Source organism: Heptranchias perlo, chromosome 37 (genome assembly GCF_035084215.1).
Source record: "Heptranchias perlo isolate sHepPer1 chromosome 37, sHepPer1.hap1, whole genome shotgun sequence".
NCBI lineage: Eukaryota > Metazoa > Chordata > Chondrichthyes > Hexanchiformes > Hexanchidae > Heptranchias > Heptranchias perlo.
The window spans coordinates 11,772,536-11,800,200 of NC_090361.1; the positions used below are offsets into that span (position 1 = coordinate 11,772,536).

General features: G+C 45.7%; 1 protein-coding gene across 1 annotated transcript; it reads left to right on the forward strand.

Annotated features, from left to right (window-relative positions):
• Positions 1–520: 520 nt before the first annotated feature.
• Positions 521–27,659, forward strand: LOC137304249 (adhesion G protein-coupled receptor E2-like). The gene is made up of 10 exons (XM_067972803.1): positions 521–578; positions 3,176–3,244; positions 11,107–11,436; positions 15,495–15,571; positions 20,209–20,307; positions 21,183–21,360; positions 23,852–23,974; positions 24,898–25,088; positions 25,875–26,173; positions 27,635–27,659. The coding sequence occupies exons 1-10, from the start codon at positions 521–523 to the stop codon at positions 27,657–27,659; spliced, it is 1,449 nt and encodes a 482-aa protein (XP_067828904.1).
• Positions 27,660–27,665: the final 6 nt, after the last annotated feature.

Here is a 27,665-nt window from a genome sequence, read left to right on the forward strand (position 1 = left end):
GTGACATCGCCGGACAGCAGGTAAGAGACTGATGGGTAACATCACTGTATTTTTTTGCTGTTCAATTTCGGGCAGTGGTTTAAATTAAGAGCTGAGAAAATATAACTGCTATTACTTTATTAAATTAATAACTTAGACCGTATTAATTAATAAATAAAACTAAAAATAATCGATTGAATAAAAACTTTAACTAATTAAATAAATAAAACAAAGTTAGATTGGGATGACAGGGCAGGTGGTGTGTGTAACTGCAGCGTGTGGGAGTTGGAGACCAGCGTGACTCTGAGCAACCACATCTGCATTAAATGTCTGCAACTCGAGGAACTTCGGCTCAGAGTTGTTGAGCTGGAGTCCGAGCTGCAGACATTGTGATGCATCCGGGAGGGGGAGAGTTACCTGGACACTTTGATCCAGGAGGCAGTCACGCCCCTTAGATTAGGTAGTAGTTTAGATTCGTTCAGTGGTGCAGGGACAGGAGGGTGTGACTACGAGTCAGGCAGGTTCGGAGACCCAGGATCTAATGACGGAGGAGCCTCAACCCTTGACCTTGTCCAACATGTACGAGGTACTTGTTACCGGTATGGATAAGAACAAGGGCTGCAGGGAGGATGGTCAAACTGACCACAGCACTGTGGTACAGGAGGCCATTCAAGTGGGGGGAGTAAAAAGGAATGTGGGTAGGGGATAGTATAGTCAGGCGGATAGACACTGTTCTCTGCAGTCACTAGACTCTAGCTCCTCACTGTTCTCTGCCGCCACATCTCGAGCAGTAATAGCTGCAGTCTAGTATTAATACCATGGCAGTAATATCTGCAGTCTAGTATTAATGCCATAGCAATAATATCTGCAGTCTAGTATTGAAACCGTGGCAGTAATATCTGCAGTCCAGTATTAAAACCGTGGCAGTAATATCTGTAGTCTAGTATTAATGCCATGGCAGTAATATCTGCAGTCTAGTATTGAAACCATGGCAGTAATATCTGCAATCTAGTATTAAAACTGTAGCAGTAATATCTGCAGTCTAGTATTAATGCGACGGCAGTAATATCTGCAGTCCAGTATTAAAGCCGTGGCAGTAATATCTGCAGTCCAGCATTAATGCCATGGCAGTAATATCTGCAGTCCAGTATTAAAACCGTGGCAGTAATATCTGCAGTCTGGTATTAATGCCATGGCAGTAATATCTGCAGTCCAGTATTAATGCTATTGCAGTAATATCTTGCAGTCCAGTATTAATGCCATGGCAGTAATATCTGCAGTCCAGTATCAAAGTTATGATAATAATAAAGGGATGAGACCTGACGTCACCTGGTCTTGCCTCAACTTCCTCCCTCGCTCACCCAGATTATAATCTTTTTGCACCACTGTGCAGCTTGTGTCTACTACTCCCTATAATCAGAGTCACTGGTTTATAGCAGCTAAATAAGTCAAACTCTGTTTTCATTATAAGGGACTCTGGGACTTTTCCCCTATAATTCCAATCATCGTTCTATGAAAAACAAAAAGCTATGGGATTTCCTCAACATCAGTCAGAAGCCAAAGAGTTAAATTAGTGCAAAAGGTGAAAGGGAAGGAGGCTTGTTTTAACTTTGCAGAGCAAAAAATATATGCCACTGACCAAATTAATTCTGCTTTCCTTTATAAATATAAGATTTATTTTGACATTGGATGCTGTTTGCTTGGATCTAAAACTATTGACCAGTTCAGAATCCACAATTCACACACAGATCTAATTTAGACTGAATGTAAAGTGTTCCTATTGGTGCAGTAGGGTTTATAATGAAATTTTCAAATGTTATGATCAGAATGTACTTCATGCCACTTAGATACAAGTCAAAGGAACCGACACAAACGCATGCAGTGTGGAGTGTTATTGAATAAAACGCTAAATACAAGAATGAACGTTAGTCACATCAGCTTTCGTTATGTTCAATTTGCATCCCATTTATTTCACCTTTGTTCACAACTTCCATTTTATTAAAGTTGGCCGAAAAGAGCTTTGTCACTTCCCTATTTCTCAAGACAGACTGACCCACACAAACACACCCCCACACACACACAAACATATTTACATCAAAACCCACTTCTCCTTAACTGAGTTGAACAGATCTCTGGTCATATCCCTAGAATGTGACCATCAGATTGGTGTCCTTATTGCAATTGCACTCAATGCATCTGAGGAACGTAACAGAATGTCTGGTCATTTTGCCATCTCCTAGATAATCGGTTGCCTCAGGAATCTCTTCTCAGAAGGCGTTGGAACAACCGTGAGATTGACTGATGCACATTACCTGCTTTCCAGGAGCTCATTTCTTCCACAAGACTGTAAGTTGTTGCTAATATTTGTTTCGCTCCCCACCTCTCCCCAAAACACAAAAATGAATTGCAGTCACAATGAAGTAATGCATGTTCGATTATTAACCCTGCAGATTGAGCAAGAATATTTTTTATAGATTAGCTGGACCGAAATATTCAATCTTCTCGATTTGATTAAATATTAAAATTCCACTTATGGAACCAACAGGTTTCTTGTTGTCAGGGACCGGGTGAAACCCACAGGTGAAGATGTGATCAATAGTTTCCGAACATATTTGACTTTAAATGTATCTTAAAGAAAGAAAGAACTTGCATTTATATAGCGCCTTTCATGACCTCAGGACGTCCCGAAGCTCTTTACAGCCAAGTACTTTTGAAGTGTAGTCACTGTTGTAATGTAGGAAACGCGGCAGCCAATTTACACACAGCAAGATCCCACAAACAGCAATGTGATAATGAGCAGATAATCAGTTTTAGTGATGTTGGTTGAGGGATAAATATTGGCCAAGACACCGGGGAGAACTCCCCTGCTCTTCCTTTGAATAGTGTCACGGGATCTTTTACGTCTGAGAGGGCAGATAGAATCTCGGTTTAATGTGAAAGGCAGCACTTCCAACAGTGCAACCCTCCTTCAGTACTGTACTGGGACTGTCAGCCGAGATTTTGTGCTTGAGTCTCTGGAGTGGGACCTGAACCCACAGGCTTCTGACTCAGAGGTGAGAGTGCTGCCGACTGAGCCACGGCTGAAATTGAAGGGCTAGCCGGTTTGCACAATCAATTCATTTTAACATTGTTGTGGCAGTAACTGTGATCACAATTGTGAATTGAGTGTCCTGAAATTCTTCTCAAACATCCACAGATTCCTGGGGCTGTTTCAGTGCAAAAAACACCGGGGAGATGAAGGATAGGAGTTGTTTGGTGCTTCATGGTAAGTTCGGTGTGATTACCTATGTATGCATGTATCTATGTATGAGTTGATGTATCCAATGATGCATGGTGCAGATCTGCTTTTACCTATGTCGGAAGATAAGATTAAGAATGTACAGGACTTGGAAAAACCACTTCAGTGCCTGTTAAAGTCCATTAACTCTGTCCTCTAGTGCTGTAGGCTCTCGCTGTTTAGAGTTGGAATTCTTTTTTTTTGCACCTGTGATAACAGCAGATCTGTTTATCTTTTTTAATTAATTCTTGGGATTACTGGCAAAGCCGGCATTAATTCCCGATCCCAAGTTGCCCCTTGCGAAGGTGGTGGTCGACCGCTGCAGTCTGTGTGGTGAAGGTGCTCCCACAGTGCTGTCACTGACTCTTGAGTCTGAGTGCTGCTTTTATTCAAGCCATTGGCTCCAATCTGTCAGGGTATCTATTCAGTGACCAGACACAGCACAATAGGGCAAATGTGGGTTCTTAGATACTCTCTTCAGTTGATGGCGTTGATCTGTAATTGGGTGACAGCTTTCCAATAGAAACCATTTCCAATGAATAAGGGTGAACAGATCCCTGTGTGAGTTAGTGATGTGTCTAATTGTAATTTACTGATTAAACCTTTAATATTTCTTGTGATTTGAAGAGCGTGTGCTGGCCAATTAACCAACTTTGACATAATACCTGTAATTATATTCAGATCTCCTCTGGAAAGAACGCACAATGGCAATAGATGTTTTGGAGCTATCCTCATATCCACAAGTTCTAATATTTCTGAGGGCAGGCAAAACTGACTGAAAAGCTGCAGCATGAATTTCTGAGGAGATTGATGCCTAGGTCCTTATATAAATTGAATAAAAGTCTCTCCTTAATTGTCATGAGCCTTTTGCAGCGGACTTAATAGTTATTTACTCCTCAACCAGCAAAACAGATTATCTGGTCATTATCACATTGCCGATTGCGGGACTTTCCAGTGTGTAAATTGGCTGTCGCGATTCCCACATTATCACAGTGACTACTCTTCAATAGTACTTCATTGGCCGTAAAGTGCTTTGGGACGTCCTGAGGTTGTGAAAGGCGCTATATAAATGCAAGTTCTTTCTCTCGCTGTGCGACCTTTCCACTCAGATCCGATCTGCCCATTGTCTCATCACAGCAATTAAAGAAAACCTAGGGAATAGAGAGTAACGGGGCTTGCAACAGGGAAATGGCACGAATATTCATTGGGCTTCTTCACTCGTGATTTTCGTTTGAAACCATTCAAAGGTGAGGAGGTGCCTGGGATCACAATTGGAATTCAGTTGCCCTAAAATTCTTCTCAAATTCAAATTACAACAGCAAAAACAGCTTGCATTTATATAATGCTTCAGAGGAACGTTTTGAAAGAAAATTTGACCACATGAGAAGATAGGAGGACAGGTGACAAAAAGCTTGATCAAAGAGGTAGGTTTTAAGGAGTGTCTTAAAGGGGGAGAGAGAGGTAGAGAGGCGGAGAGGTTTAGGGAGGGAATTGCAGAGCTTAGGGCCTAGGCAGCTGAAGGCACGGCCGCCAATGGTGGAGCGAATAAAATCAGGCAAGAATTGGAGGAGCGCAGAAATCTCGAGGGGTCGTAGGGCTGGAGGAGGTTACAGAGATAGGGAGGGGGCGAGGCCATGGAGGGATTTGAACACAAGGAGAAGAATTTTTAAATCGAGGCGTTACTGGACCAGGAGCCAATGTAGGTCAGCGAGCACAGGGGTGATGGGTGAACGGGACTTGGTGCGAGTTAGGGTACAGGCAGCAGAGTTTTAGATGAGATCAAGTATACGGAGGGTGCAGGGTGCACAGCGCACTTGACTTTGACAATAAGCTAATGTGTTGAAGTAATTCTTGATGGCGTGGCCTTTGTAAAAATTCACAGCGGGGCCTACAAGGGAAATATCACCAACACACTGTGTGTCACTGTGTATCATTCTATTTGATGGAATCATACAACACAAGGAGGCTATTCAGCCCATCGTGCCTGTGCTGGCTCTTTAAAAAGATCTATCCAATTAGCCCCACTCCCCTACTCTTTCCCCATAGCCCTGCAAGTTTTTCCTGCTCAATATTTATCCAATTCCCTTTTGAAAGTTACTATTGAATCTGCTTCCACCGCCCTTTCAGGCAGCGCATTCCAGATCGTAACAACTCGCTGTGTAAAAAACAATTCTCATCTCCCCCCTGGTTCTTTTGCCAATCGCCTTAAATCTGCGTCCTCTGACCCTCCTGCCAGTGGAAACTGTTTCTCCTTCTTCACTCTCTCGAAACCCCTCATAATTTTGAACACTCTTATTAAAACCTCCTCTTAACCTTCTCTGCTGTCAGGAGAACGATCCCCGCTTCTCCCATCTCTGCAGTATTTGCTGTCAGAATGTGATGCTCTCACTGGGATGATTGAATCATTGACCGTTACAGTCTGGTTCAAAGCTCGTGGGGACAGGCTCCTTCTCTCAGTTCGTAACACTCGCAGTTTGTTGTGGTGGGATTTTGCGCTAGATAACACACAGAGGAAACCTTTATTCATGACTCATTGCTGGGAAATGAGTAAAGAGGAAGCAAGACGGCTTGCAAAGGTGTTGCAAAAATAATCTTAACGAGCAGATTATGCGATTACGCGAAAAAAGTCCGATCAAAATCATTGGCTGTTTCTCCTGGTGCCCCACACGTAAAGGTCGAAACCGCCTTGTGTGATATTAACGATGAACATAGCTCTTTCAGAGAGCCGGCACGGGCACGATGGGCCGATTGGCCTCCTGCTGCTCTGTATGATTCTCTGTAAACATGTTTCCCTCCCGAAACCTCTCCACCTCTCTCTCCTCCTTTAAGAGGCTCCTTAAAACCTACCACTTTGACCAAGCTTTTGGTCGCCTGTCCTGATATCTCCTTATGTGGTTCAGTGTCAGATTCTGTCTGATTACGCTCCTGTGAAGCGCCTTGGGACGTTTTACTGCGTTAAAGGCGCTATATAAATGCAAGATGTTGTTGTCGGATTAAATTCTTCTGCCCGGTATTTAAAGAAGGCATTCACCCGGATAAAATAAACAGCTTAACTAAAATAGCGCAGAGAGGCGTTTCATACCAACGTGCTAACAAGTCCCCACACAACACTCTTTCAACGCACCGCTGCTCATTGAATCTGGGACCTTCACAACTGACAGAGAGCAACAGACTTTCAGCCCATCGGTCTGGGCTTGGAACTATATGAAGAAGGTCTCGTGCTAACACACTGCAGTGTCCAGGCCATCAGCCGATCAGTAATATATGTTACTGCGTTAGTTTGAGGTCGGTCCAGACAATTATTCCTTTGAGTTGATAAGAAATTGTCCTGAGCTTCCACACTCTGGATTGCGGCCTAGAAATTCAGGCGTGCCGATTTTGGGGTGTGTGGGACGGGGTTGAGGGGGATTCTCAGGGTGCATTCGGTGCAGCTGAATGGTCAGTCCCAAGGCACCCCTGTTATTGGGCCCCGGGCCTCAATATAATGGAGCCAGCCTGCGAAGAGGACGCCAAGTTCGGGCCGCGGCTACTGTCGCCATGACCCTCGGGTAAGTGGGTCAGGAGCTACGGTCGGGCCCGTGCTGGGGGTCCAGGATCGGGGGTCAGATCCGAGGATCAGGGGGTGAGAAGTGGAGGCTGTGGGTCAGGAATGGCAGCGAGCTTTGGTTAAATGTGAGGGCCGGAAAGAGGCACTCCTGCTCCTCCTGGCTACACATTCAAGTGAGTAAATGTGAAAAAATTTACCTTGTAGGTCGCAGGCCATCCCTAGGCCTCGTTTCCTTCTATGGAGCCAGCTGCCTCAGAGCAAACCAATCATGGAGAGGGAGCCTCAAACAGGCGATAGGTCCCTAGTTTGCATATGCAAAGGCCCCAACGCCTCTCTCAGGTGTGGGCAAAAGATGCCTATTTATTGCTTTTCCCAATATGGCGGACGCCACACTGCCAGCCGGAAATGTGCGCGCGCTCCCTGCCCGCCATTTTGGAGGCTTAGTAGGCTGGTTTGCGCCCGAAGAACAGGCGCAGTGCGGCCGAATTTATAGGCCCGACATTTTTAATCCTTCCAATTGTATCATATCATTTACATGATGATCACCAGATCCTAAATGATCTCCCACAGCTGGGACCTTTATTGCTGGCTAGTTGGGGAGAATCCTTGATTTGAAACCCTGACATGGTACTCCTTAAGTAAGATGGTTCTTCCTGGTATCGATGTCTGATTAAAAACATAAAATACCAGAAATACACCGTAAATCAGCCTGAATCTGTAAAGAGAAAAGACAAGACTGTATAATGTGCGTGACTTTTCATCGGAAAGGAGGCCTCTGATTACAACTACAACAACAGCTCGCATTTATAAAGCGTCTTTAAAGTAGAAAAATGTCTCCAGTTGCTTCGCAGAGGTGCATTCAAAGTCGTCATTTCCCATTATGCCCCTTGCTCTCTGGAAACTCATTACTGTTGCCCGAAGGATACTCTCTGATGAAACTTTAGAAAGACCAGGTCATCAAGTATTCCCTCGAGGCATTAGTTTATTGTCAGGCTGTAATTTGCAACTTCTGATGGTCTGAATCGTGGTAATATACTTCAACTCTGAACTGTGTGTACCCACAAGTCACCTTTCAAACCCCCCAGTTTCCATTTACCCTCCCACAGCCGATTTTCATTGAAAGCAGCGAGTTAGTCAAAGCCATACAAGTTTTACATCTAATTTATTGTAATTCAAGAAAATGTTGCCCAATTCTGCCCATTAAAATGATTAAGAACGGTGAGCTAGAACAATCTCTCTTATGATAATCAGTCAGGCTTGCACAATACTTTTGTTCCTTTCAGAATGAGTTTACATAGAAACATAGAAAATAGGAGCAGGAGTAGGCCATTCGGCCCTTCGAGCTTGCTCCGCCATTCTATATGATCATGGCTGATCCTCTATCTCAATACCATATTCCCGCTCTCTCCCCATACCCCTCGATGCCTTCTGTGTCTAGAAATCTATCCAGCTCCTTCTTAAATATATTCAGTGACTTGGCCTCCACAGCCTTCTGTGGTGGGGAATTCCACAGGTTCACCACCCTCTGAGTGAAGAAATTTCTCCTCATCTCAGTCCTAAATGTCCTACCCCGTATCCTGAGACTGTGTGAGTGAGTGAGTGAGTGAGTGTGTGAGTGAGAGGATGTGTTTTTGCGTGAGCATGTGTGCGTGCGTGTGCATGAGAGTGTCTGTGCATGTGTTTGTGTGAGTGTGAGTGTGAGGAGTGTGAGTGAGAGTGCGAGTGCATCAAACAGGGGCACTTTTCCCAGAAAAAGTTTATTTGTTACATGTTGGTTTTCATTGTTAACTATATGAAACAACTTTTAATTTATTTGCTATGAGCTGCTCAGATATAATCTCAGTAATCACAATCTTTTTTTTCTAGCTGTTTTATATTGTATCATTTGGAATCAATGCGCTCACCAATCCGGTAAGTTGTGAAGCATTTTCAGTTTGAAGTGTACACCTCAATTGTACTCAGCCTTCTTATACCTAGAAATGGAACTCAAAAGTCTGAAGTATATTAAAGGGGAAGGTGCATTCTACTGAATTGCCCCATTTACACTAACCGTCCTTCCTTGTTACCCAGAGTTACCAATATGGCAGAAATATTGCAAGCGAGATTTACAGTGAAAAAGCACGAGAGAGACTCCAGAACTTTTTGGATATTCAGAGCCTTTTCACAATGAGATGCGTCCAACTAAGTTCTATTTTTAAACTAAAATTAGGGAGTCTCTCTTCATATGGGTGGGATGGGGATGGGTTGGGTCTGTACCCAGCTCCAGAACTGCTCGTTAGGAGCAACATGGAAGCAGACATCTTGGACAGACGTTTTAGGTAGAACTGACTCATGTGACATCATCAAATTCTGCTCCAATTACATCATTAATGGGTAACACCGTTCACCTGAGGAAGGAGGAAGCCTCCGAAAGCTTGTGGAATTTAAAATAAATTTGTTGGACTATAACTTGGTGTTGTAAAATTGTTTACAATTGTCAACCCCAGTCCATCACCGGCATCTCCACATCATCATTAATGGGTACAGTGGATTGTGGGTAGCAATTCTTTAATCATCATGTCATCATGTCACCTGTCATTGAATCTTACCCAAAATATCTGCTTTTAAACTGCAATTCTAAAGCAAAAAAAAGCAAAAATGGTCACTTACACTTACAAGTGTACAGTTATCTACCTTTGTAAAATTTACCACAATGGAGCAGATCAGAAGGCTATTCTTGCTCTTTGGGTTGAGTTGTACTACACTACGTACATCAGCTGTGGCTCAGTCGGTAGCACTCTAGCTTCTGAGTCAGATGGTTCAGCGTATAATCTTGGCTGATGCCTCAGTGCAGTGCTGAGGGAGCACCGCACTGTCGGAGGTGCCGTCTTTTGGATGAGACATTAAGCCGAGGCCCCGTCTGCCCTATCAGGTGGATGTAAAAGATCCCGCGGCTTTACTTGAAGAAGAGCAGGGGAGATCCCCTGATGTCCTGCCCAACATTGATCCCTCAACCAACATCACCAAAAACGTTATCTGATCATTTATCTCATTGCTGTTTGTGGGATCTTGCTGTGCGCAAATTGGCTGCCGTGTTTCCCTACATTACAACAGTGACTACACTTGAAAAGTACTTCACTGGCTGTAAAGCGCTTTGGGATGCCCTGAGGTCATGAAAGGCGCTATATAAATGCAAGTCCTTTCCTTTTCTATCTGAGGCCCATAGTGACAGAGTGAGATTCACAGCCTGCAGTGCACCCAAGCTATGCAGAGCACAGCGAGTCATACTCTGGATATGAGGAGATAGCTGTGTGCAAGTGAGTGCGTTTACAGGCACTGCACAACACTCTGCATCTACCTGGTAAATTCCGAATGTTCCAACAGCACAATTAAGAATTTCCACGCTCTCAAAACACAAAAGAAATACTCCGCTTACAAACTGCCCAGAGGGTCCACCTCACTCTTAAATACCACACTGGAGCTATCTAGCTCACTGAACCAAGTCCAACAGGTGTGAGACAGCCTCTCCGAGGAGGGGTGGGTGGGGGGGTGTCACACTGCCTTCGTGCCTTGAGTTAGACTCTTGATTGACAAGGGAGTCAAAGGTTATAGCAGGTAGATGGGAAAGTAGGGTTGAGGTCATAAACAGATCAACCATGATCTTATCAAATGGCAGAGCAGGCTCGAGGGGCCGAATGGCCTACTCCTGCTCTTAATTCACATGTTTGCATGTTCATCAGAGTGCCCATTGACACCACTGTGTCAGCCAATGAGTTGGAGGTGGGGCCGGACTCAGAGCAAACAGTCTATATTACAGCAAAGTCTATTCGCTCAGCAAACAGAGTCCATTTAAGCAGCAAACAGTCCACAGAGTCTACTTAAACAGAGTCTCTATGAACTACAACAAATAGAATTCATGACCGAAACTACAGCAAAGTCTCCCAATAAAAGCAGGATTATTTCTCCAGCAAAATGCAGTGAGTGGAGGATCGTTACATAATACAAACTATGTGCACAAAATCAATCCCAGTCACTTCCAGCAGTGTGGTCTCCAGGCATGATTGACAGGGGAATTAGCCAATCATCTCCATTCTGGCCGGGAATAGTGATGTCACTTTGTGCAGCCCTGCTTCATCGCAATGCTGTTTAATTCTACACTGCAACATCTGTCGGCTGTTACAAAAAAATTCTGCAATCGGCCATCTTAAAAGTGCTACTCTGATTAAATTCAATTTCCACTTGTTTGTTGCTGTTCGGGAGTTTTGATAATATTTCTTCCTCCATATTGCATGTTCTGAATTTAATTTCTATTCATTTTTTGCAGAGGGCTTACGGATCAAAGGAATATTGAGATCATCGGTCACCCTGCCTTGTAGCTACGATGTTAACTATTACGGTTTACTTCCCATGTGCTGGGGTCGACGGATGTGCACTCTTACTCGCTGTGGGCAGCAGTTGCTTGTAACTGATGGGAAAACTATCTCTTATAATTTGAAATCAAAATATGAATTGTCTGGGGACATAGAACAAGGTAACTTGTCTTTGACCATACACGATTTGAACTTGGGAGATGAGGGCTGGTACTGTTGCCGCCTGGAGATTCATGGGCTTTTCAATGATCGGAAGGAACACATTGCCCTCACTGTTATACCTGGTGAGTTTATGCAATTTATCCGAATACAAGGGCTGAAATTATCTTTCTTCAGTATATTGCATGATTTGCTGTTGTAGCACTCAGGTTTTTAAGAGAGTAAATAAGTAGAAACTGTTTCCAGTGGCAGAAGGATCAGCGACCAGATTTAAGGTGATTGGCAAAAGAGCCGGAGGTGAGATGAGGAGAAATTCTTACTTAACGCAGCGAGTTGTGATGATCTGGAATGCGCTGCCTGAAAGGGCGGTGGAAGCAGATTCAATAATAACTTTCAAAAAGGGGAATTGGATCAATACTTGAAGGGGAAACATTTGGTGGGCTATGGGGAAAGAGCAGGGCAGTGGGACTGATTGGGTCGCTCTTTCAAAGAGCCGGCACAGGCACGATGGGCCGAACGGCCTCCTTCGGTGCTGTCAGATTCCACGATTCTAAGATTCGTTCTTGTTAACCAGATGCCTTATTTTTCTCGAGTTTTAACTCGACTCAGTTCCTCGGTATCAAATGCATTCGGCTGAAGCAGGGGCAGTGAGGAGTGTCTGTCACTGCGTCTTGTAAACACAATGCCAGACGGCACGAGGGATGACGTCCTCGCAGTACATGCTGCGACTTTGTGGACAAGCTGGTGGAGATTTCTTCCGTTCCGCATTTCTTTTCAAACTGATTCCCAATTTGCCAGAAATAGCAACCAGACAAAATCCTCATGAGCGCATTTACAGTGGTAAAAATGGGCGGGAATATTGTGGTTGACGATATCAGTGGGTGAGTTTTTGTCTGATTTACATTCCTGTGAAGCGCCTTGGGATGTTTTACCATGTTAAAGGCGCTATATAAATGCAAGTTGTTGTTGAAAGCTTAATGTGTTCATAACGGCAATCCTCTGCCCGTCTTAACATAGACATTAACCCATTTAAAGTAAATCAAAAGCGGATGCTGGAAACCTGAAATTAAAACAGAAAATGCTGGAAACGCTCAGCAGACCAGGCAGCATCTGTGGAGAGAGAAACCGAGTTAATGTTGCAGTTCGATGGCCTTTCATCAGAACTGGTTTAAAGTACGGGTTTCCCGGACGTCCTTACGATTTTGACGTAAGGACGTCTTTTATATTTTTTTCGTAGGTTTCCCGTCCGACTAGATAGATTTCTAGACACAAAAGGCATCAAGGGTTATGGGGAGAGGGCGGGAATCTGGTATTGAGATAGAGGATCAGCCATGATCATATTGAATGGCGAAGCAGGCTTGAAGGGCCGAATGGCCGACTCCTGCTCCTATTTTCTATGTTTCTATGTTGACAGGCTGGTCTCAGTCGGACAGGAGACCTGCCAGAGAGAGGACAAGTTCAGGTAAGTCTTTGTTTGCATGGATGGGGGGGTCACGGGTGGGCATGGGTGGGCATGAGGCATGGGTGGGCAAGGGGCATCGATGGGCAAGGGGCATGGGTGGGCATAGGTGGGCACAGGTGGCCATTGGTTGGCACAGCCGGGCATTGCTGGGCATGGATGGGCATAAGTGGGCAGGGAGTCGCGAGTCAAGGGGGATGGGATCGGGGGTCACAGCTGGGGTCAGCGATCCTTGAGGGGGAGGGTCGGGGGTCGGAGGATCGGGGCGGAGGGGTAGGATCGGGGTCGGGGGTCAGGGTCGGGGGTCGGAGGGGCAGGATCGGGGTCAGAGGATAGGGATTGGGGTTGGGGGAATCAGGGTCGGTTTTGGGGCTCGGGGGTCTGCAATTGGGGGTCGAGGGTCCATGATCGGAGGGGGGTTCTCGATCGGGGGGGGGTTGCGATCGGTGTGGGAGGGGGTTCGGTCGGTGCAGGTAGGCTTTTTTGGCCTAGGGGAAGCACTCCTGCTCCTCTGGGCCCACAAGATGTGTCTTTCTAGGCACCTACCTGTTAATCTCAGGCCTTCTCGCCTCCTTTCATGAGGCGTAAAACAGAAGGGGCTTAATTTTAAAATTAAAAAACGGGTGGGTTGGAGGCGGAGGGGCATTGAAAATTGCCACCATTTCAGACCCGCCCCAACCCACCTCCAACCTGCCCATTTCTGGTTTTCACGGGGCAGGAGGAGGCGGGTCGGGCTTTAAAACCTTTCAAGAATTTTTCCCCATTTCAACCCCGGGGGGCCGGGATTCCCGAGCAGGAGTGCTTCCCTCAGGTCCAACAAACCTACCTGCACTGAGCCTCCCCCAGATCGCGGATCCGCCCCCCCAACTGTGGAACTCACAATCACGGACCCCCCGACTCCCGATCATGGACTCCCGACCCTGACCCCCGATCCCGATCCCCCGACCCCGATCCTCCGACCCTCCCCCTCAATGATCGCGGACCCCCGCGATGACCCCTGATCCCGGCCCCCGTGACTCGTGACCTCCGTGCCCATCTATGCCCACCCATGCCCCTTTGCCTACCCATGCCCCATTGCCCACACATGCCCCCCACCCCGTGTTCCCCCCATCCATGCAAACAAAGACTTACCTGCAGACGTCCTCACCCTGGCCGGTCTCCCGTCCGACTGAGACCAGCCTGCCCCAGCCTGCCAATCAGCCGGTCAGTCGGACGGCAAACCGACAAAAAAAAATAAAAGACGTCAAAGCTGTAAGGACGTCGGGGAAACGAATGGGTTTCCCGACCTCAAATTGACCCCCTTCCCGGCTCCATTTTAAAATCACCCCGAAGGCCCGGGAATCCCGGCCCCCGGGGTTGAAATTGGAAAATAGAGAAAAATGGAGGCCTGAAGCCTTCTTGAAAGGTTTTAAGGCCCGACCTGCCTCCTGGGAGCGGGTTTGGTCGCCCGCCCCTTGTCCCGGCCCCGTGAAAACCGAAAATGGGCGGGTTGGAGGCGGGTCTGAAATGGAGGGAATTTTCAATGTCCCCGCCCCCCGCCTCCAACCCACCCGGTTTTTACTTTGAAAATCGAGCCCCACAGGATTGTTCACTATCACCAGGAGCAGCCATTTTACAGATCTCTCTCCGTACAGTCACATACTGGAATGTTGCTGGATGCAATGGGTTCACACTTTGCCCATTCACTCCGTTCAAATCCAGAATAGATGATAGTGGATAGGAAACTTCAGTTACGAGGAGAGACTTAAAAATTCTAGGACTATTTCCACAGGAGCAGAGAAGCTGAAGAGATTTAATGGAGGTTTTCAAAACAATGACGGGTTTCGATACAGTGAATAGGGAAAGACTCTGGTTGTAGAGTCAGTGATAAGGGGATCATCAATTTAAAATTGTCACTAAGAGAGTGAGGAGGGAGGTTTGGGGAAAGGTCGTTACACTGGGGGTTTGTCGGAGAACTGAAAGCTTTGCGAGTGGTTGGGGCAGAGACCATTGCATCTTTTAAGGGAAAATTGGATAAATATTTGAAGCAGGGCTTTGGAGAGACAACGGACAGCAGGATTGGTGTAGCAAGAAGCCAGCACAGACGCCATGGGCCAAATGGCCTCCGTCTGCGCTGTAAGCTTCATTGGTTCTATCTGTTGGCTGCGGGGGAGGTTACATGCGATGAGTTTGGTTCTATCGAAACCCTTCATTGTTGCTAGGGGCAACTCCTCCTGATTTGGCACTCAATTGGCAGTGCCATTCAGGTAGGCCCAGGCTAGCTTGAGAAGTCGATAAATGTACATTGGTAAAATAGTTGGGTGGCCTTGTCACATTGTTGGGGAAGGATAGAGGTGGTCTTGCTTTGCATCTGACCTGACCTGGGAACGTTTCATTGGTACCTCACATTGGAAAGTGTTGAACTCCCAGCTCTGATGAGAATATTTTTACAATAAAAACCAGAAGAAATGATGGAGCAGCATTGAAAAAAGCAAAAAGAGGAAATACAAGATGGTGAGACTAGAGTCAACATGATGATAATCGACATGATTATCAGTCTCATTCTTTCCTGTGATAATTTCCTGTTGGTTTTGTAAGAGTATTGATATTGGCTGCAGGCATGTTCCTGTCCGATTAATATCATCATTATAGCAGAACAACACCTCGTTTAACCTAACAATGGTTCTATTAAAGTTCTTTACAAACTGGAGGTTTGAAAGTTCAAATGTTTTATTTGCCTTTTAGATCGACTTTTTAAATGTCCTTCTGACTATAAAACTCCTCACTCTCATGAGAGATGCCAGTTGGACTCTCGATTTCAGGTAAGAACTTTCCAAGTTCATGTTTGAGTTATTCTATCTCTCCATTTATAACATATTAAATATCTTAGATCTATGGACGTTTCCTGTTGATTTTATCTCATTATAAGTTCCTGTGTCCTCAGTTATAATGGAAACTGCCTATGTAAACTTGTCACACTGTAATTCCACCCTCCCACCAACAGAGGTGTGGCATCATTTATATATTTAACCCCTTTTGAAGCTCATGAGTTATCTCCTCAGAATTAACTGTCCTTCTTTGTGTAATAACAACTACAAATTTTACCAATTTGCATTGAGTTTCTTAATCCATTTTTTTGGTGTCAATTTGAAACAGTACATGTTTCAACATCAATTTCTGGGGCACCCCACTGAAAGGCCACCCTTCCCCCCATGCACGCTCAACTCCTCGAAAAAGCATCCATTGTTTTCCACCTTTCAGCCAATTTCTTGTATCTTCCCAAGTTTTACCCTCAATCTCCATTGTTTCGAGCTTAGCTAGTAGTGTTTCATGAGGGACATTGTTGAATGTGTTTTGGAAGTCCAGGTACACCACATGGTAGGGCTTCCCCAGTCTGCTTGGGAAATCACTTCCTCAAAAAAAGGTCAAAGAGCTTGGTCAGACAGAATCTTTCCTTCCAATCTACCCTGGCTGCTTTTTACAGTTTTGCTTCTGACAATTGATTCTCCTATTTGGCACAGTATTGAAGTAAGATCAATGGGTTTGAAGTTGTCTTCATCTACCTTGTCACCAGTTTAGCCTGTTTCCAATTCCTCAGTGGCTCACAAATCGACCCCCTATCTCTGGGATAAATACTATTTATTCCTGGTGATTTGTTGGTTTTGAACATCTAAAATCCTGTCTAGGACTTTAATGTCTTGAGCTGAAGCTGTTAATTCTCATTTGGGGAAGGCTTGTTGCTCATATCTTCCTTAAAGAGTATTTGAAAGAAGTAATCAGTTAGTATATTGACTATCTGGAGTGCAACCTTGGTTTCAGAACCATTTTCATTTTATCCTTGACTGCCCTCTCACTTTTACAATGAAATCTCATGGCATCAGGTCAAACCATGGCAAGGAAACCTCCTGCTGATTACCACCTACCGCCCTCCCTCAGCTGATGAATCAGTCCTTCTCCATGTTGAACACCACCTGGAGGAAGCACTGAGGGTAGCAAGGGCACAGAATGTACTCTGGGTGGGGGACTTCAATGTCCATCACCAAGAGTGGCTCGGTAGCACCACTACTGACTGAGCTGGCAGAGTCCTCAAGGACATAGCTGCCAGACTGGGCCTGCGACAGGTGGTGAGCGAACCAACACGAGGGAAAAACCTACTTGACCTCGTCCTCACCAATCTACCTGTCGCAAATGCATCTGTCCATGACTGTATTGGTAGGAGTGACCACCACACAGTCCTCGTGGAGACAAAGTCCCGTCTTCACACTGAGGACACCATCCAACGTGTTGTGTGGCACTACCACCGTGCTAAATGGGATAGATTCAGAACAGATCTAGCAGCTCAAAACTGGGCATCCATGAGGTGCTGTGGGCCATCAGCAGCAGCAGAATTGTATTCCAGCACAATCTGTAACCTCATGGCCCGGCATATTCCTCACTCTACCATTACCAACAAGCCAGGGGATCAACCCTGGTTCAATGAGGAGTGTAGAAGAACATGTCAGGAGCAGCACCAGTTGTATCTCAAAATGAGCTGCCAACCTGGTGAAGCTACAACTCAGGACAACAGGCATGCTAAACAGCAGAAGCAATATGCTAAAGACAGAGCTAAGCGATTCCACAACCAACGGATCAGGTCAAAGCTCTGCAGTCCTGCCACATCCAGTCGTGAATGGTGGTGGACAATTAAACAATTAACGGGAGGAGGAGGCTCTGCAAACATCCCCATCCTCAATGATGGCGGAGTCCAGCACGTGAGTGCAAAAGACAAGGCTGAAGTGTTTGCAACCATCTTCAGCCAGAAGTGCCGAGTGGATGATCCATCTCTGCCTCCTCCCGATATCCCCACCATCGCAGAAGCCAGTCTTCAGCCAATTCGATTCACTCCACATGATATCAAGAAACAGCTGAGTGCATTGGATACAGCAAAGGCTATGGGGCCTGACAACATCCCGGCTGTAGTGCTGAAGACTTGTGCTCCAGAACTAGCTGCGTCTCTAGCAAAGCTGTTCCAGTACAGCTACAACACTGGCATCTACCTGACAATGTGGAAAATTGCCCAGGTATGTCTTGTCCACAAAAAGCAGGACAATTCCAATCCGGCCAATTACCGCCCCATCAGTCCATTCTCAATCATCAGCAAAGTGACGGAAGGCGTCGTCGACAGTGCTATCAGGCAGCACTTACTCACCAATAACCTGCTCACCGATGCTCAGTTTGGGTTCCGCCAGGACCACTCGGCTCCAGACCTCATTACAGCCTTGGTGCAAACATGGATAAAAGAGCTGAATTCCAGAGGTGAGATGAGAGTGACTGCCCTTGACATCAAGGCAGCATTTGACCGAGTGTGGCACCAAGGAGCCCTAGTAAAATTGAAGTCAATGGGAATCAGGGGGAAAACTCTTCAGTGGCTGGAGTATGACTCCATGCCTAGCACAAAGGAAGATGGTAGTGGTTGTTGGAGACCAATCATCTCAGTCCCAGGACATTGCTGCAGGAGTTCCTCAGGGCAGTGTCCTAGGCCCAATCATCTTCAGCTGCTTCATCAATGACCTTCCCTCCATCATAAGATCAGAAATGGGGATGTTCGCTGATGACTGCACAGTGTTCAGTTCCATTCGCAGCCCCTCAGATAATAAAGCAGTCCGAGCCCGCATGCAGCAAGACCTGGATAACATCCAGGCTTGGGCTGATAAGTGGCAAGTAACATTCGCGCCAGACAAGTGCCAGGCAATGACCATCTCCAACAAGAGAGAGTCTAACCACCTCCCCTTGACATTCAACAGCATTACCATCGCCGAATCCCCCACCATTAACATCCTGGGGGTCACCATTAACCAGAAACTTAACTGGACCAGCCATATAAATACTGTGGCTACAAGAGCAGGTCAGAGGCTGGGTATTCTGCGGCGAGTGACTCACCTCCTGACTCCCCAAAGCCTTTCCACCATCTACAAGGCACAAGACAGGAGTGTGATGGAATACTCTCCACTTGCCTGGATGAGTGCAGCTCCAACAACACTCAAGAAGCTCGACACCATCCAGGACAAAGCAGCCCGCTTGATTGGCTTCCTGTTTTCACATACCATTGTTATCGCTTCACGTAGACACAATTACACTCCTTCTTAACCTCACCTCGTGGTCTGTGGCTTATCTCTAGTGTCAGCTCTGCATTTTTCACAATAAAAATGTCTACCCAGTGTAGTTCATTGTGCAACTTTCCACCTCCCACAAGATCAATGCCTTTAATTTCCCAAGTTTTCCTGATATATAATATTTTATAAGATATTAAGGGGAACGGATAGGGTGGATAGAGAGAAACTATTTCTGCTGGTCGGGGATTCTAGGAGTAGGGGGCACAGTCTAAAAATTAGAGCCAGACCTTTCAGGAGCGAGATTAGAAAACATTTCTACACACAAAGGGTGGTAGAAGTTTGGAACTCTCTTCCGCAAACGGCAATTGATACTAGCTCAATTGCTAAATTTAAATCTGAGATAGATAGCTTTTTGGCAACTAAAGGTATTAAGGGATATGGGCCAAAGGCAGGTATATGGAGTTAGATGATAGATCAGCCATGATCTTATCAAATGGCAGAGCAGGCTCGAGGGGCTGAATGGCCTACTCCTGTTCCTATGTTCCGATATATAAGCTGCACTATCTCCTCTCCTATGACCAAAAGAAGGCTGAGGGGTGACCTGATAGAGGTCTTTAAGATAATGGTAGGATTTGATAAGGTAGATGTAGAGAAGATGTTTCCACTTGTGGGTGAGTCCAAAACTATAAATATAAGATAGTCACGAATAAATCCAATCGGGAATTCAGGAGAAAATTCTTTATCGAAAGAGTGGTAAGAGTTTGGAACTTGCTACCACATGGAGTAGTTGAGGCGAATAGCACGGATGCATTTAAGGGGAAGCTGGATAAACACATGAGGGAGAAAGGAATAGAAGGTTATGCTGATAGGGTTAGATGATATAGGGAGCGAGGAGGCTCATGTGAAGCATAAACACCGGCATAGACCTGTAGGGCCGAATGGCCTGTTTCTGTGCTGCCGACTCGATGTAACTCGATGTACTTTAACGAACAGCTGATTGAAACTGCTTGAAGATCCGACTTTACCTGAAATCAGCAGGGCCTTTTAAATGGGAAAGTAATTATTGAACTGCCCGAAATAGTCAGCCCGCTTAATGTGTTTTAAGCGGCTCCTTTGTAATTGACTCCGATGGCGATGGCAAATGGTTCGCCCAACTTGCCCGATATAGGCGGCTGCCCGTGATAAGCATGGACGGTGTAAGTTGGGGGATTCTGTACTGATAAATGTTTTATATTTCTCCGTCGTAGTAGAGCAGGTAGTAATGGTGGTCCGCCTGTTACAATTAGAAGCCGTGTGACGGTGAAAGAACAGACCGTATGTTCTGTTATAATTTCTTAAAGTGTTCAAGGTTTTTTTTTGAAAAGCAGAGGACGCCCTCCGATGTCGCCTTTTGTAACTTCATGAATTTGACCACAACCTTCAACGGGGAGATGTGCGACAAGTTTGAAGCTGGATTTCCTTTGCAGGTGAGCTGTCCCTGAATCCTTTAATTATCAGGTTTCTCAAACAGAAAGGCGCCATTTAATTACCAGGAACATTTTACCAGCAGAGCTTCCATTGAAAGGACGTAGTGGTGAAGTTGATGAGCTCTCAGGCAGATGGGCCCCTCAATGGGTCAGACAACCATCAAAACCGCACAAGCGTTCTTTGATGCTAGTGAGGACTCTGCACTCCTCCAATTCTGCCCTTTTGCCCATCTCCGATTTCCTTCGCCCCTCCATTGGCGGCCGTGCCTCCAGTTGTCAAGGCCCCAAGCTCTGGAATTCCCTCCCTATTCCTCTCCGCCTTTAAGACCCTCCTTAAAACCTTCCTCTTCGAACAAGCTTTTGATCTCCTGTCCTAATGTCTCCCTCTTTGTCTTGGTGTCAATTTTAGTTTGATAACACTCCTATGAAGCACCTTTGGGATGTTTTACTACGTTAAAGGCACTATATAAACACAAGTTGTTGTTTACGCTGGTCGGGGTGTACTTTAACATTCCAACTGATCTGTTCACCTCTCTCTTTTTTCAGCATATAATTTTAAAAACTTTCTTTTGTCTTGTGCAGTTGACTCTGAACCAAAGTTACAAAAACTGCAGTACTGAGAAAGCGATTAATGATCGGAACCTAGGAACAGGGGGAGGCCATTCAGCCCCTCGAGTCTGTTCCGCCATTCAATTCGATCATGGCTGATCTGGTTGCTGCGCGATTAATTTGCTCTTTGTACGGGTGACCATTATTCGTGTGACAGTTAATTGATCTCGGAGGTTGAGGAGAAAGATCAAATCCTTCTTTGCTGAATATTATTTTTTTTAAATCTCAACCGTAACTCACAACTAACTCGTTGTTTTACTCCGTAGCGGATCATTGAATTTTCACAGAGTCTGCTCAGCAACCTCACACTTTGGAAAAGTATAGAGAAGGCGGAGCGACAGAGAGCAGTCAGCCACTTCCTGGAGGTCATAGAAAGCGGTGTCATAGCAGCTGCTCTGGGTTTACGCAATGACTCAAAGATAAAACTGTCAAGTGCCATCTTAGGTAAAGCCCAACATTTACCTCATAAGCAGAGAATACTCAAAGTGTACTCCATTCTGTACAAGAAAAACCTGGTTCTCTGATAGTTGATCCCGTTCCCACCTCTAGCATCTCACCGTGTTATCAAGAGTGCTATGGTCGGTGCTCATCTGAACTTTCCCCTCCTGTCCCTTCTAAGCTCCAATTATGCTGCCCTACGCACTCTTCCTTCTGCCTGCACCTTCATTATATTCCAACCGAGATCCTGTCTTCTCTCACTCTATCTTATTCTTTCCGATGACCTTACAAATCTCCCGTAGTCTCCCTTTTCTCCTACGACCTGTGTTGGTAACCAAAGGGCAACGATTTAAGATAATTGGAAAAAGATCCAGCTGGGGTAGGGGGGTGGATGAGGAGAAATTTTTTCATGCAGCGAGTTGTTGTGATCTGGAATGTGCTGCCTGAAAGGGCGGTGGAAGCAGATTCAATAGTGACTTTCAACAGGGAATTGGATATACACATGAAAAGGAAAATTTTTGCAAGGCCATGGGAGTGGGACTAATTGGATAGCTCTGTCAAAGAGCCGGCACAGGCACGATGGGCCAAATGGCCTCCTTCTGTGCTGTAAGATTCTATGATCTTACAGCAAGGGCGTCCAAACTATGGCCTATGGGTTACAAGAGGGTCCTAAGCCCTGGAAAGCTAGGCAATGAAACCCAGGCAATTTAGTTCCACTTGTTCTTGTAGTTTTCAATAGCTGGTTTGTCCTGTTTGAATTTCATGGACATTTGAAAAGGGCTAGTACTGTTGCCTCATTGGTAGACGAAACCTAAATCAGAAGGCCAAGATCTCTTAGTACCATAAACTTCAGATATACACAAATTAATGGCAACAAAGAATTTAAACGTTATGTGTGGTGACCCATAGGACTCTGTGGTACGCTGACAAGTGACCCACAAAGGCCAAACCTTTGGACCTTGCTGACCTACAGGATTTTAACCTAACTAGCATGTTAACTTAACCATTGCTTCTTAGTTTCTCATCTCTTCACTAACTCTTTTCAAACTTAATGGCACCCTGCCTTTCATCTTGGTTCTGAATTAAAAACAAATGACGTCATTGAGTGATCCACACTGTCAGATCCACATGTTGGTATTCCCAATGTAACGAGATTCCAAATGTGACCCAAGTTTGTTCCCAATGTTAAGTTTGTACATTATCAGTTTTGATATGTTCAAGTCGGCTTTACATCCTCATGCAGCAGGAATTCTCAAGAGGTACAAATTATTGGTCACGAAATGGACAATTCTGGGGTTGAAAATTTATGTGATGTCTTCCCCGGCAATTATGCCAAGATCCTGGCGGCCATTACCTCTGGCGCTGACCCCACTTTGCAGGGTCATTGGGAGGGACTTTGCAAGAGCCCAGCGGGTGCCCATGTCAGTACCTTCTCGTTCAGCCGGAAACTCTGACCCCCTACCACCTATTGGGCAGGAGGTAGGATGATGCCCACATCCCAGGTCCACCCCCTCCCCAGTAACCCTCATTCACTAGCCCCTTTTGCTGATATTTTAATTTATTTTTTGAAATATTGCCATCCTCGCGGGTTGAGGCCACGTCCGTGGCCTCGACCCCCTCCCATCCCCGCCGTGGGGGCCCACTTGCACCATTTGGAAGGTCAGTGTGCTTCTTCTCACTTGGCATATTAACTTCCAGACTTTTGCTGGATTTCATCTGGACTGGAAAGCAGGAAGTCTTGACACAGAAAGTGTCTGCCCCATCTGCATTAGTGAAGAAAGACTTGCATTTATATAGCGCCTTTCACAACCTCAGGACGTCCGAAAACACTTTACTTTTTAAGTGTAGTCACTGTCGGAATGTAGCAGCCAATTTGTGCACAGCAAGCTCCCACAAACAGCAGTGAGATCATCTGTTTTTTAGTGATGCTGGTTGAGGGATAAATATTGACCAGGACACTGGGGAGAACTTCCCTGCTCTTACTTCAAAATAGTGCCATGAGATCTTTTACCTTCAACTGAGAGGGCAGGGGGGACCTCAGTTTAACATCTCTTCTGAAAGACAGCACCTCCGACAGTGCAGCACTCCAGCAGTACTGCATCGGAGTGTCAGCCCAGATTTTACGCTCAACTCTCTGGGGTGGGACACAAACCCACAACCTTCTGACTCAGAGGCAAAAATGCTCCCCACTGAGCAACCACGGACTCCTTAGTAGCCTTGTAATGATAAGGACTGAGACTCCGTCCTTTACAAAGCCAAATGGGAACGTGAAATCGGGTCAGGAAGATCCCAAACTTTTGCCAATACTTCCCGTCGTAGTAATAATTGGAATCCAGCAGACCAGCCGAGTGAGTTCAGCTCCTGCAGGTTTTAAAATAGAAATTCCATTTTAATTTGCATTTTTCTAGTATTGAGTGCAAATGTAACTTATGCTCCTAAACTACCCTGTCTACCACAAAAATATGACAATAAAATAATCTTCCCCTTTCCCCGTCAGATGTGGAAATAAGTTTCGTTAAAAGAGGCAATAATATGACAGGAAGTGACATCATAACATTACAAGCCAAAGGAAACTCCATGAATGTTCACTCCAAAACCATTATCGGTGATGATGATTCTGGTATGTTCCTACATTATTCACATCAATTGCGTTTACTTGTAGTCAAGAGCAAATGGCTTGTGTTACAGCGAGACACCTTTCAATGGGGGGATCACTTGCAAACAGTGAAACATGTCCAGGGTTCCCCTGTAAATATTGATGCATTAGCAGTGACTTCCTACAAATGTTGACACACATCCAGAGAACCTCTGCCAACAGTGACACACCTTGAGCCCCCCACCCTGCCTCGCTCACCCCGGAAAGTACTGACACACTCCTGGGAACCCCCCCCCTTGCAAATGAGTGACACACTCCCAGGGACACACTCCTGTTAGTAGCACAACAACAACAACAACAACAACAACAGCTTGCATTTATATAGCGTCTTTAACGTCCCAAGGGGTTTCACAGGCGTGTAAACACACAAAATTTGACGCTGAGCCACATAAGGAGATATTTGAACAGGTGACCAAAAGCTTGTTCAAAGAGGTAGGTTTTAAGGAGCGTCTTAAAGGAGGAGAGAGAGGCGGAGAGGTTTAGGGAGGGAATTCCAGAGCTTAGGGCTTGACGGCTGAAGGCACGGCCGCCAATGGCGGAGCGATGAAAAACGGGGATGCGCAAGAGGCCAGAGTTGGAGGAACGGGGAGATCTCGGAGGGTCGTAGGGCTGGAGGAGGTCACAGAGATAGGGAGGGGGTGAGGCCGTGGAGGGAATTTGAACACGAGGATGAGAATTTTAAACTCAAGGCATTGCTGGACTGGGAGCCAATGTAGGTCAGCGAGCACGGGGGCGATGGGTGAGTGGGACTTGGTGCGAGTTAAGATACGGACAGCAGTGTTTTTAATTTTAACTAATATCACCGAGCACGATTTCATCCCACACATTTTGAAAGGCTAATGCTTCAGTGACCTGATATTTTCTTTCTCTTCTGTCTGTATTGTCAGCTTTACTCGCCTTCATCTCCTACAGTGATGTGGAGTCCATTTTAGACCCAGTGTTGATGGAGGGAGAAAGCGAAGATTCCAGAAAGCTACTGAGGAGTCAGTTTTATTCAAAGGTGATAACAGTGACAAAAGGGAACAACAGGACACATAAACTGAACGGAACTGTTAACATCACTTTCCATGGGAAAGAGGTTTGTGAACTTATCCGAGTTATTGGGTAAGTTTTTAACAGATTAATGTGATTTCTGTAACTTGTTCGGTGTTGGCTGTGGCTCAGTTGGTAGCACGCTCCCTCTAGAGGTCAGAAGGTTGTAGGTTCAAGTCCTCATTCCAGAGACATTAAGTACATAGCCAAGGCTGATATTCCAGTGCTGTACTGAGGGAGCACTGCACTTTCAGATGAGATGCTAAACCGGTGTCCTGGCTAATATTTATCCCTCAACCAACCTCACTAAAAAGCAGATGACTTGGTCATTATCACATTGCTGTTTGTGGGATCTTGCTGTGTGCAAATTGGCTGCTGCATTGCCTACATTCCAACAGTGATCACACTTCAAAAGTACTTCATTAGCTGGAAAGAGCTTTGGCATTATTTGAAGAAGAGCAAGGGTGTTCTCCCAATTTGCATACAGCATTGAGATAATGAGCAGATCATCTGTTCTTAGTAACGTTGGCTGAGGGATAAACACTGGCCAGGACACCGGGGAGAACTCCCCTGCTCGTCTTCGAAATAGTGCCATGGGTTCTTTTACGCCCGCCTGAGAGGGCAGATGGGGCTTCCGTTTAACGTCTCACCTGAAAGACGGCACCTCCGACAGTGCAGCACTCCCTCAGTACTGCACTGGAGTGTCAGCCTAGGCTACGCGCTCTAGTCTTTGGACTGTAACTTGAGGCGAGAGTGCTACTCACTGAGCCATGGCTGACACCATACGTCCAGTATCACTGCAACGTTTCATGGACACTGCTTCTTTCTGCAGGAAGGCATCGCTGGCAGCAGGAAAGTTTGTGCTCATTGGAAATCGAGGGCAGAGAGCCCCTACTGGGCTACGGCAGGCTGTCAACAGAAGGATTTGAATGAGACACATACCGAATGCATCTGCAATCACCTGTCCAGCTTTGCTGTGCTTTTGGCACTCTATGAAATAACGGTAGAACTCAAAGTCCCATTGTCACTCAATCACACGCAGAACGCTGAAGGGGAGATTGTCCCTACGCCCAGGGTTCTATGGATCGTCTGGGAGCAGCAATTAGCAGAAGGGGGTCGGAGCACACGCCTGTACAGGAACCCGCCTGATCGTCCAATTCTCACTGCGCCCCTTATCTCAGGCACACACACTTGGAGGTCGCACTTTCTCCACATAGGAAGGAACATAGGAACAGGAGGAGGCCATTCAGCCCCTCGAGCCTGCTCCGCCATTCAATTAGATCATGGCTGATCCGTAACTTAACTCCATGGGATCATAGAATGATGCAGCGTGGAAGGAGGCCATTCGGTCCATTGAGCCTGTGCTGACACTTTGAAAGAACTATCGAATTAGTCCCACTCCCCCTGATCTGTAACTCCATCTACCCGTCTTGGTTCCGTAACCCTTAATACCCTTGCCTGAGAAAAATCTATCAATCTCAGTTTTGAAATTTTCAATTGACAACTTTTTGTGGGGAGAGTTCCAGATTTCCACTACCATTTGTGTGAAGAAGTGCTTCCTGACGGCTTAGCTCTAATTTTAAGGTTATGCCCCCTTGTTCGGGGTTCCCCCCACCAGAGGAAATAGTTTCTCCCTATCTGCCTTATCAAATCCTTTAATCATCTTAAAATCCCTCAATTAGATCAACCCTTAATCTTCCAGACTTCTGGGAATACAAGCCTAGTCTATGCAACCTGTCCTCATAATTTAACCTTCTAAGCCCCGATATCATTCTGGTGAATCTGCACTGCACTCCCTCCAAGGCCAATATATCCTTCTTGCCGGTTGTAACAGTAACTCCATTGTCAGCGATTGGCATCCTGTTACGCTCACAAACATTGCTGGTTTTCTCACATTATTTTGAATTTTCGATTGTTAGTGCTACGTCAAATGAAGCTACTTTGCTGGTGATGATTTGCATGGGATAGTGTGATTCCTGGCCCCCTGATACTTCCCTCTGCCTTTCTGAACTTGTTAAAATTAACTCGCAAATGTTCAGGGGAAGGTGCACAAGGTATTTGTTAATTTTTGGCGTCACTTCCAGCGATATTTAATGGAAATGATTCCAAATACAATCAGGGTGAAATCGTGCACTAGTGACAATAGTGACAAAAGTGTCAAAATTCTATTGCCATTTGAAAGAAGGCGAGACCCTTCACTAAACTAACAGAAAGAAGAATTCCATGTAAGAGTGTTAAATATTCATTATTGATATCATACAACTTGATTTTAGACCGAATACGGTTTTGATTTGCATGTTCGAGGAACCTTCTGGCCTCAACATTGAGTTCAACAACATCAGATCATGACCATTGCTCCCGTTTCTTTGGACTGCAGGGGCTGGTAATGGTTCTGCTGTTGCCATTTATACCTCCTCTGGACCCATCTTTTGTTTCTTTATTGTCCCATTACTTTTGCCTTGCGCTATCGTCCCTTTTGTCATTTAATCACTCCTGCCCTCCACCCTATCTCAGACCTCTCCTTTTGCTCTTTCCTTCTCCTCCCTGGCTCTGCACTTGCTTATAAACTGTAAAATCTCTGACTTCTTCCAGTTCTGATGAAAGGTCATCGACCTGAAATGTT

Coding starts and splice junctions, on each gene's coding strand:
- LOC137304249 (XM_067972803.1), top strand. CDS start 521: ATGACGGAGGAGCCTCAACCCTTGACCTTGTCCAACATGTACGAGGTA. Junction 3,245..11,106: donor GAGTTGTTTGGTGCTTCATG/GTAAGTTCGGTG, acceptor CATTTTTTGCAG/AGGGCTTACGGATCAAAGGA. Junction 15,572..20,208: donor AGTTGGACTCTCGATTTCAG/GTAAGAACTTTC, acceptor TTTGAAAAGCAG/AGGACGCCCTCCGATGTCGC.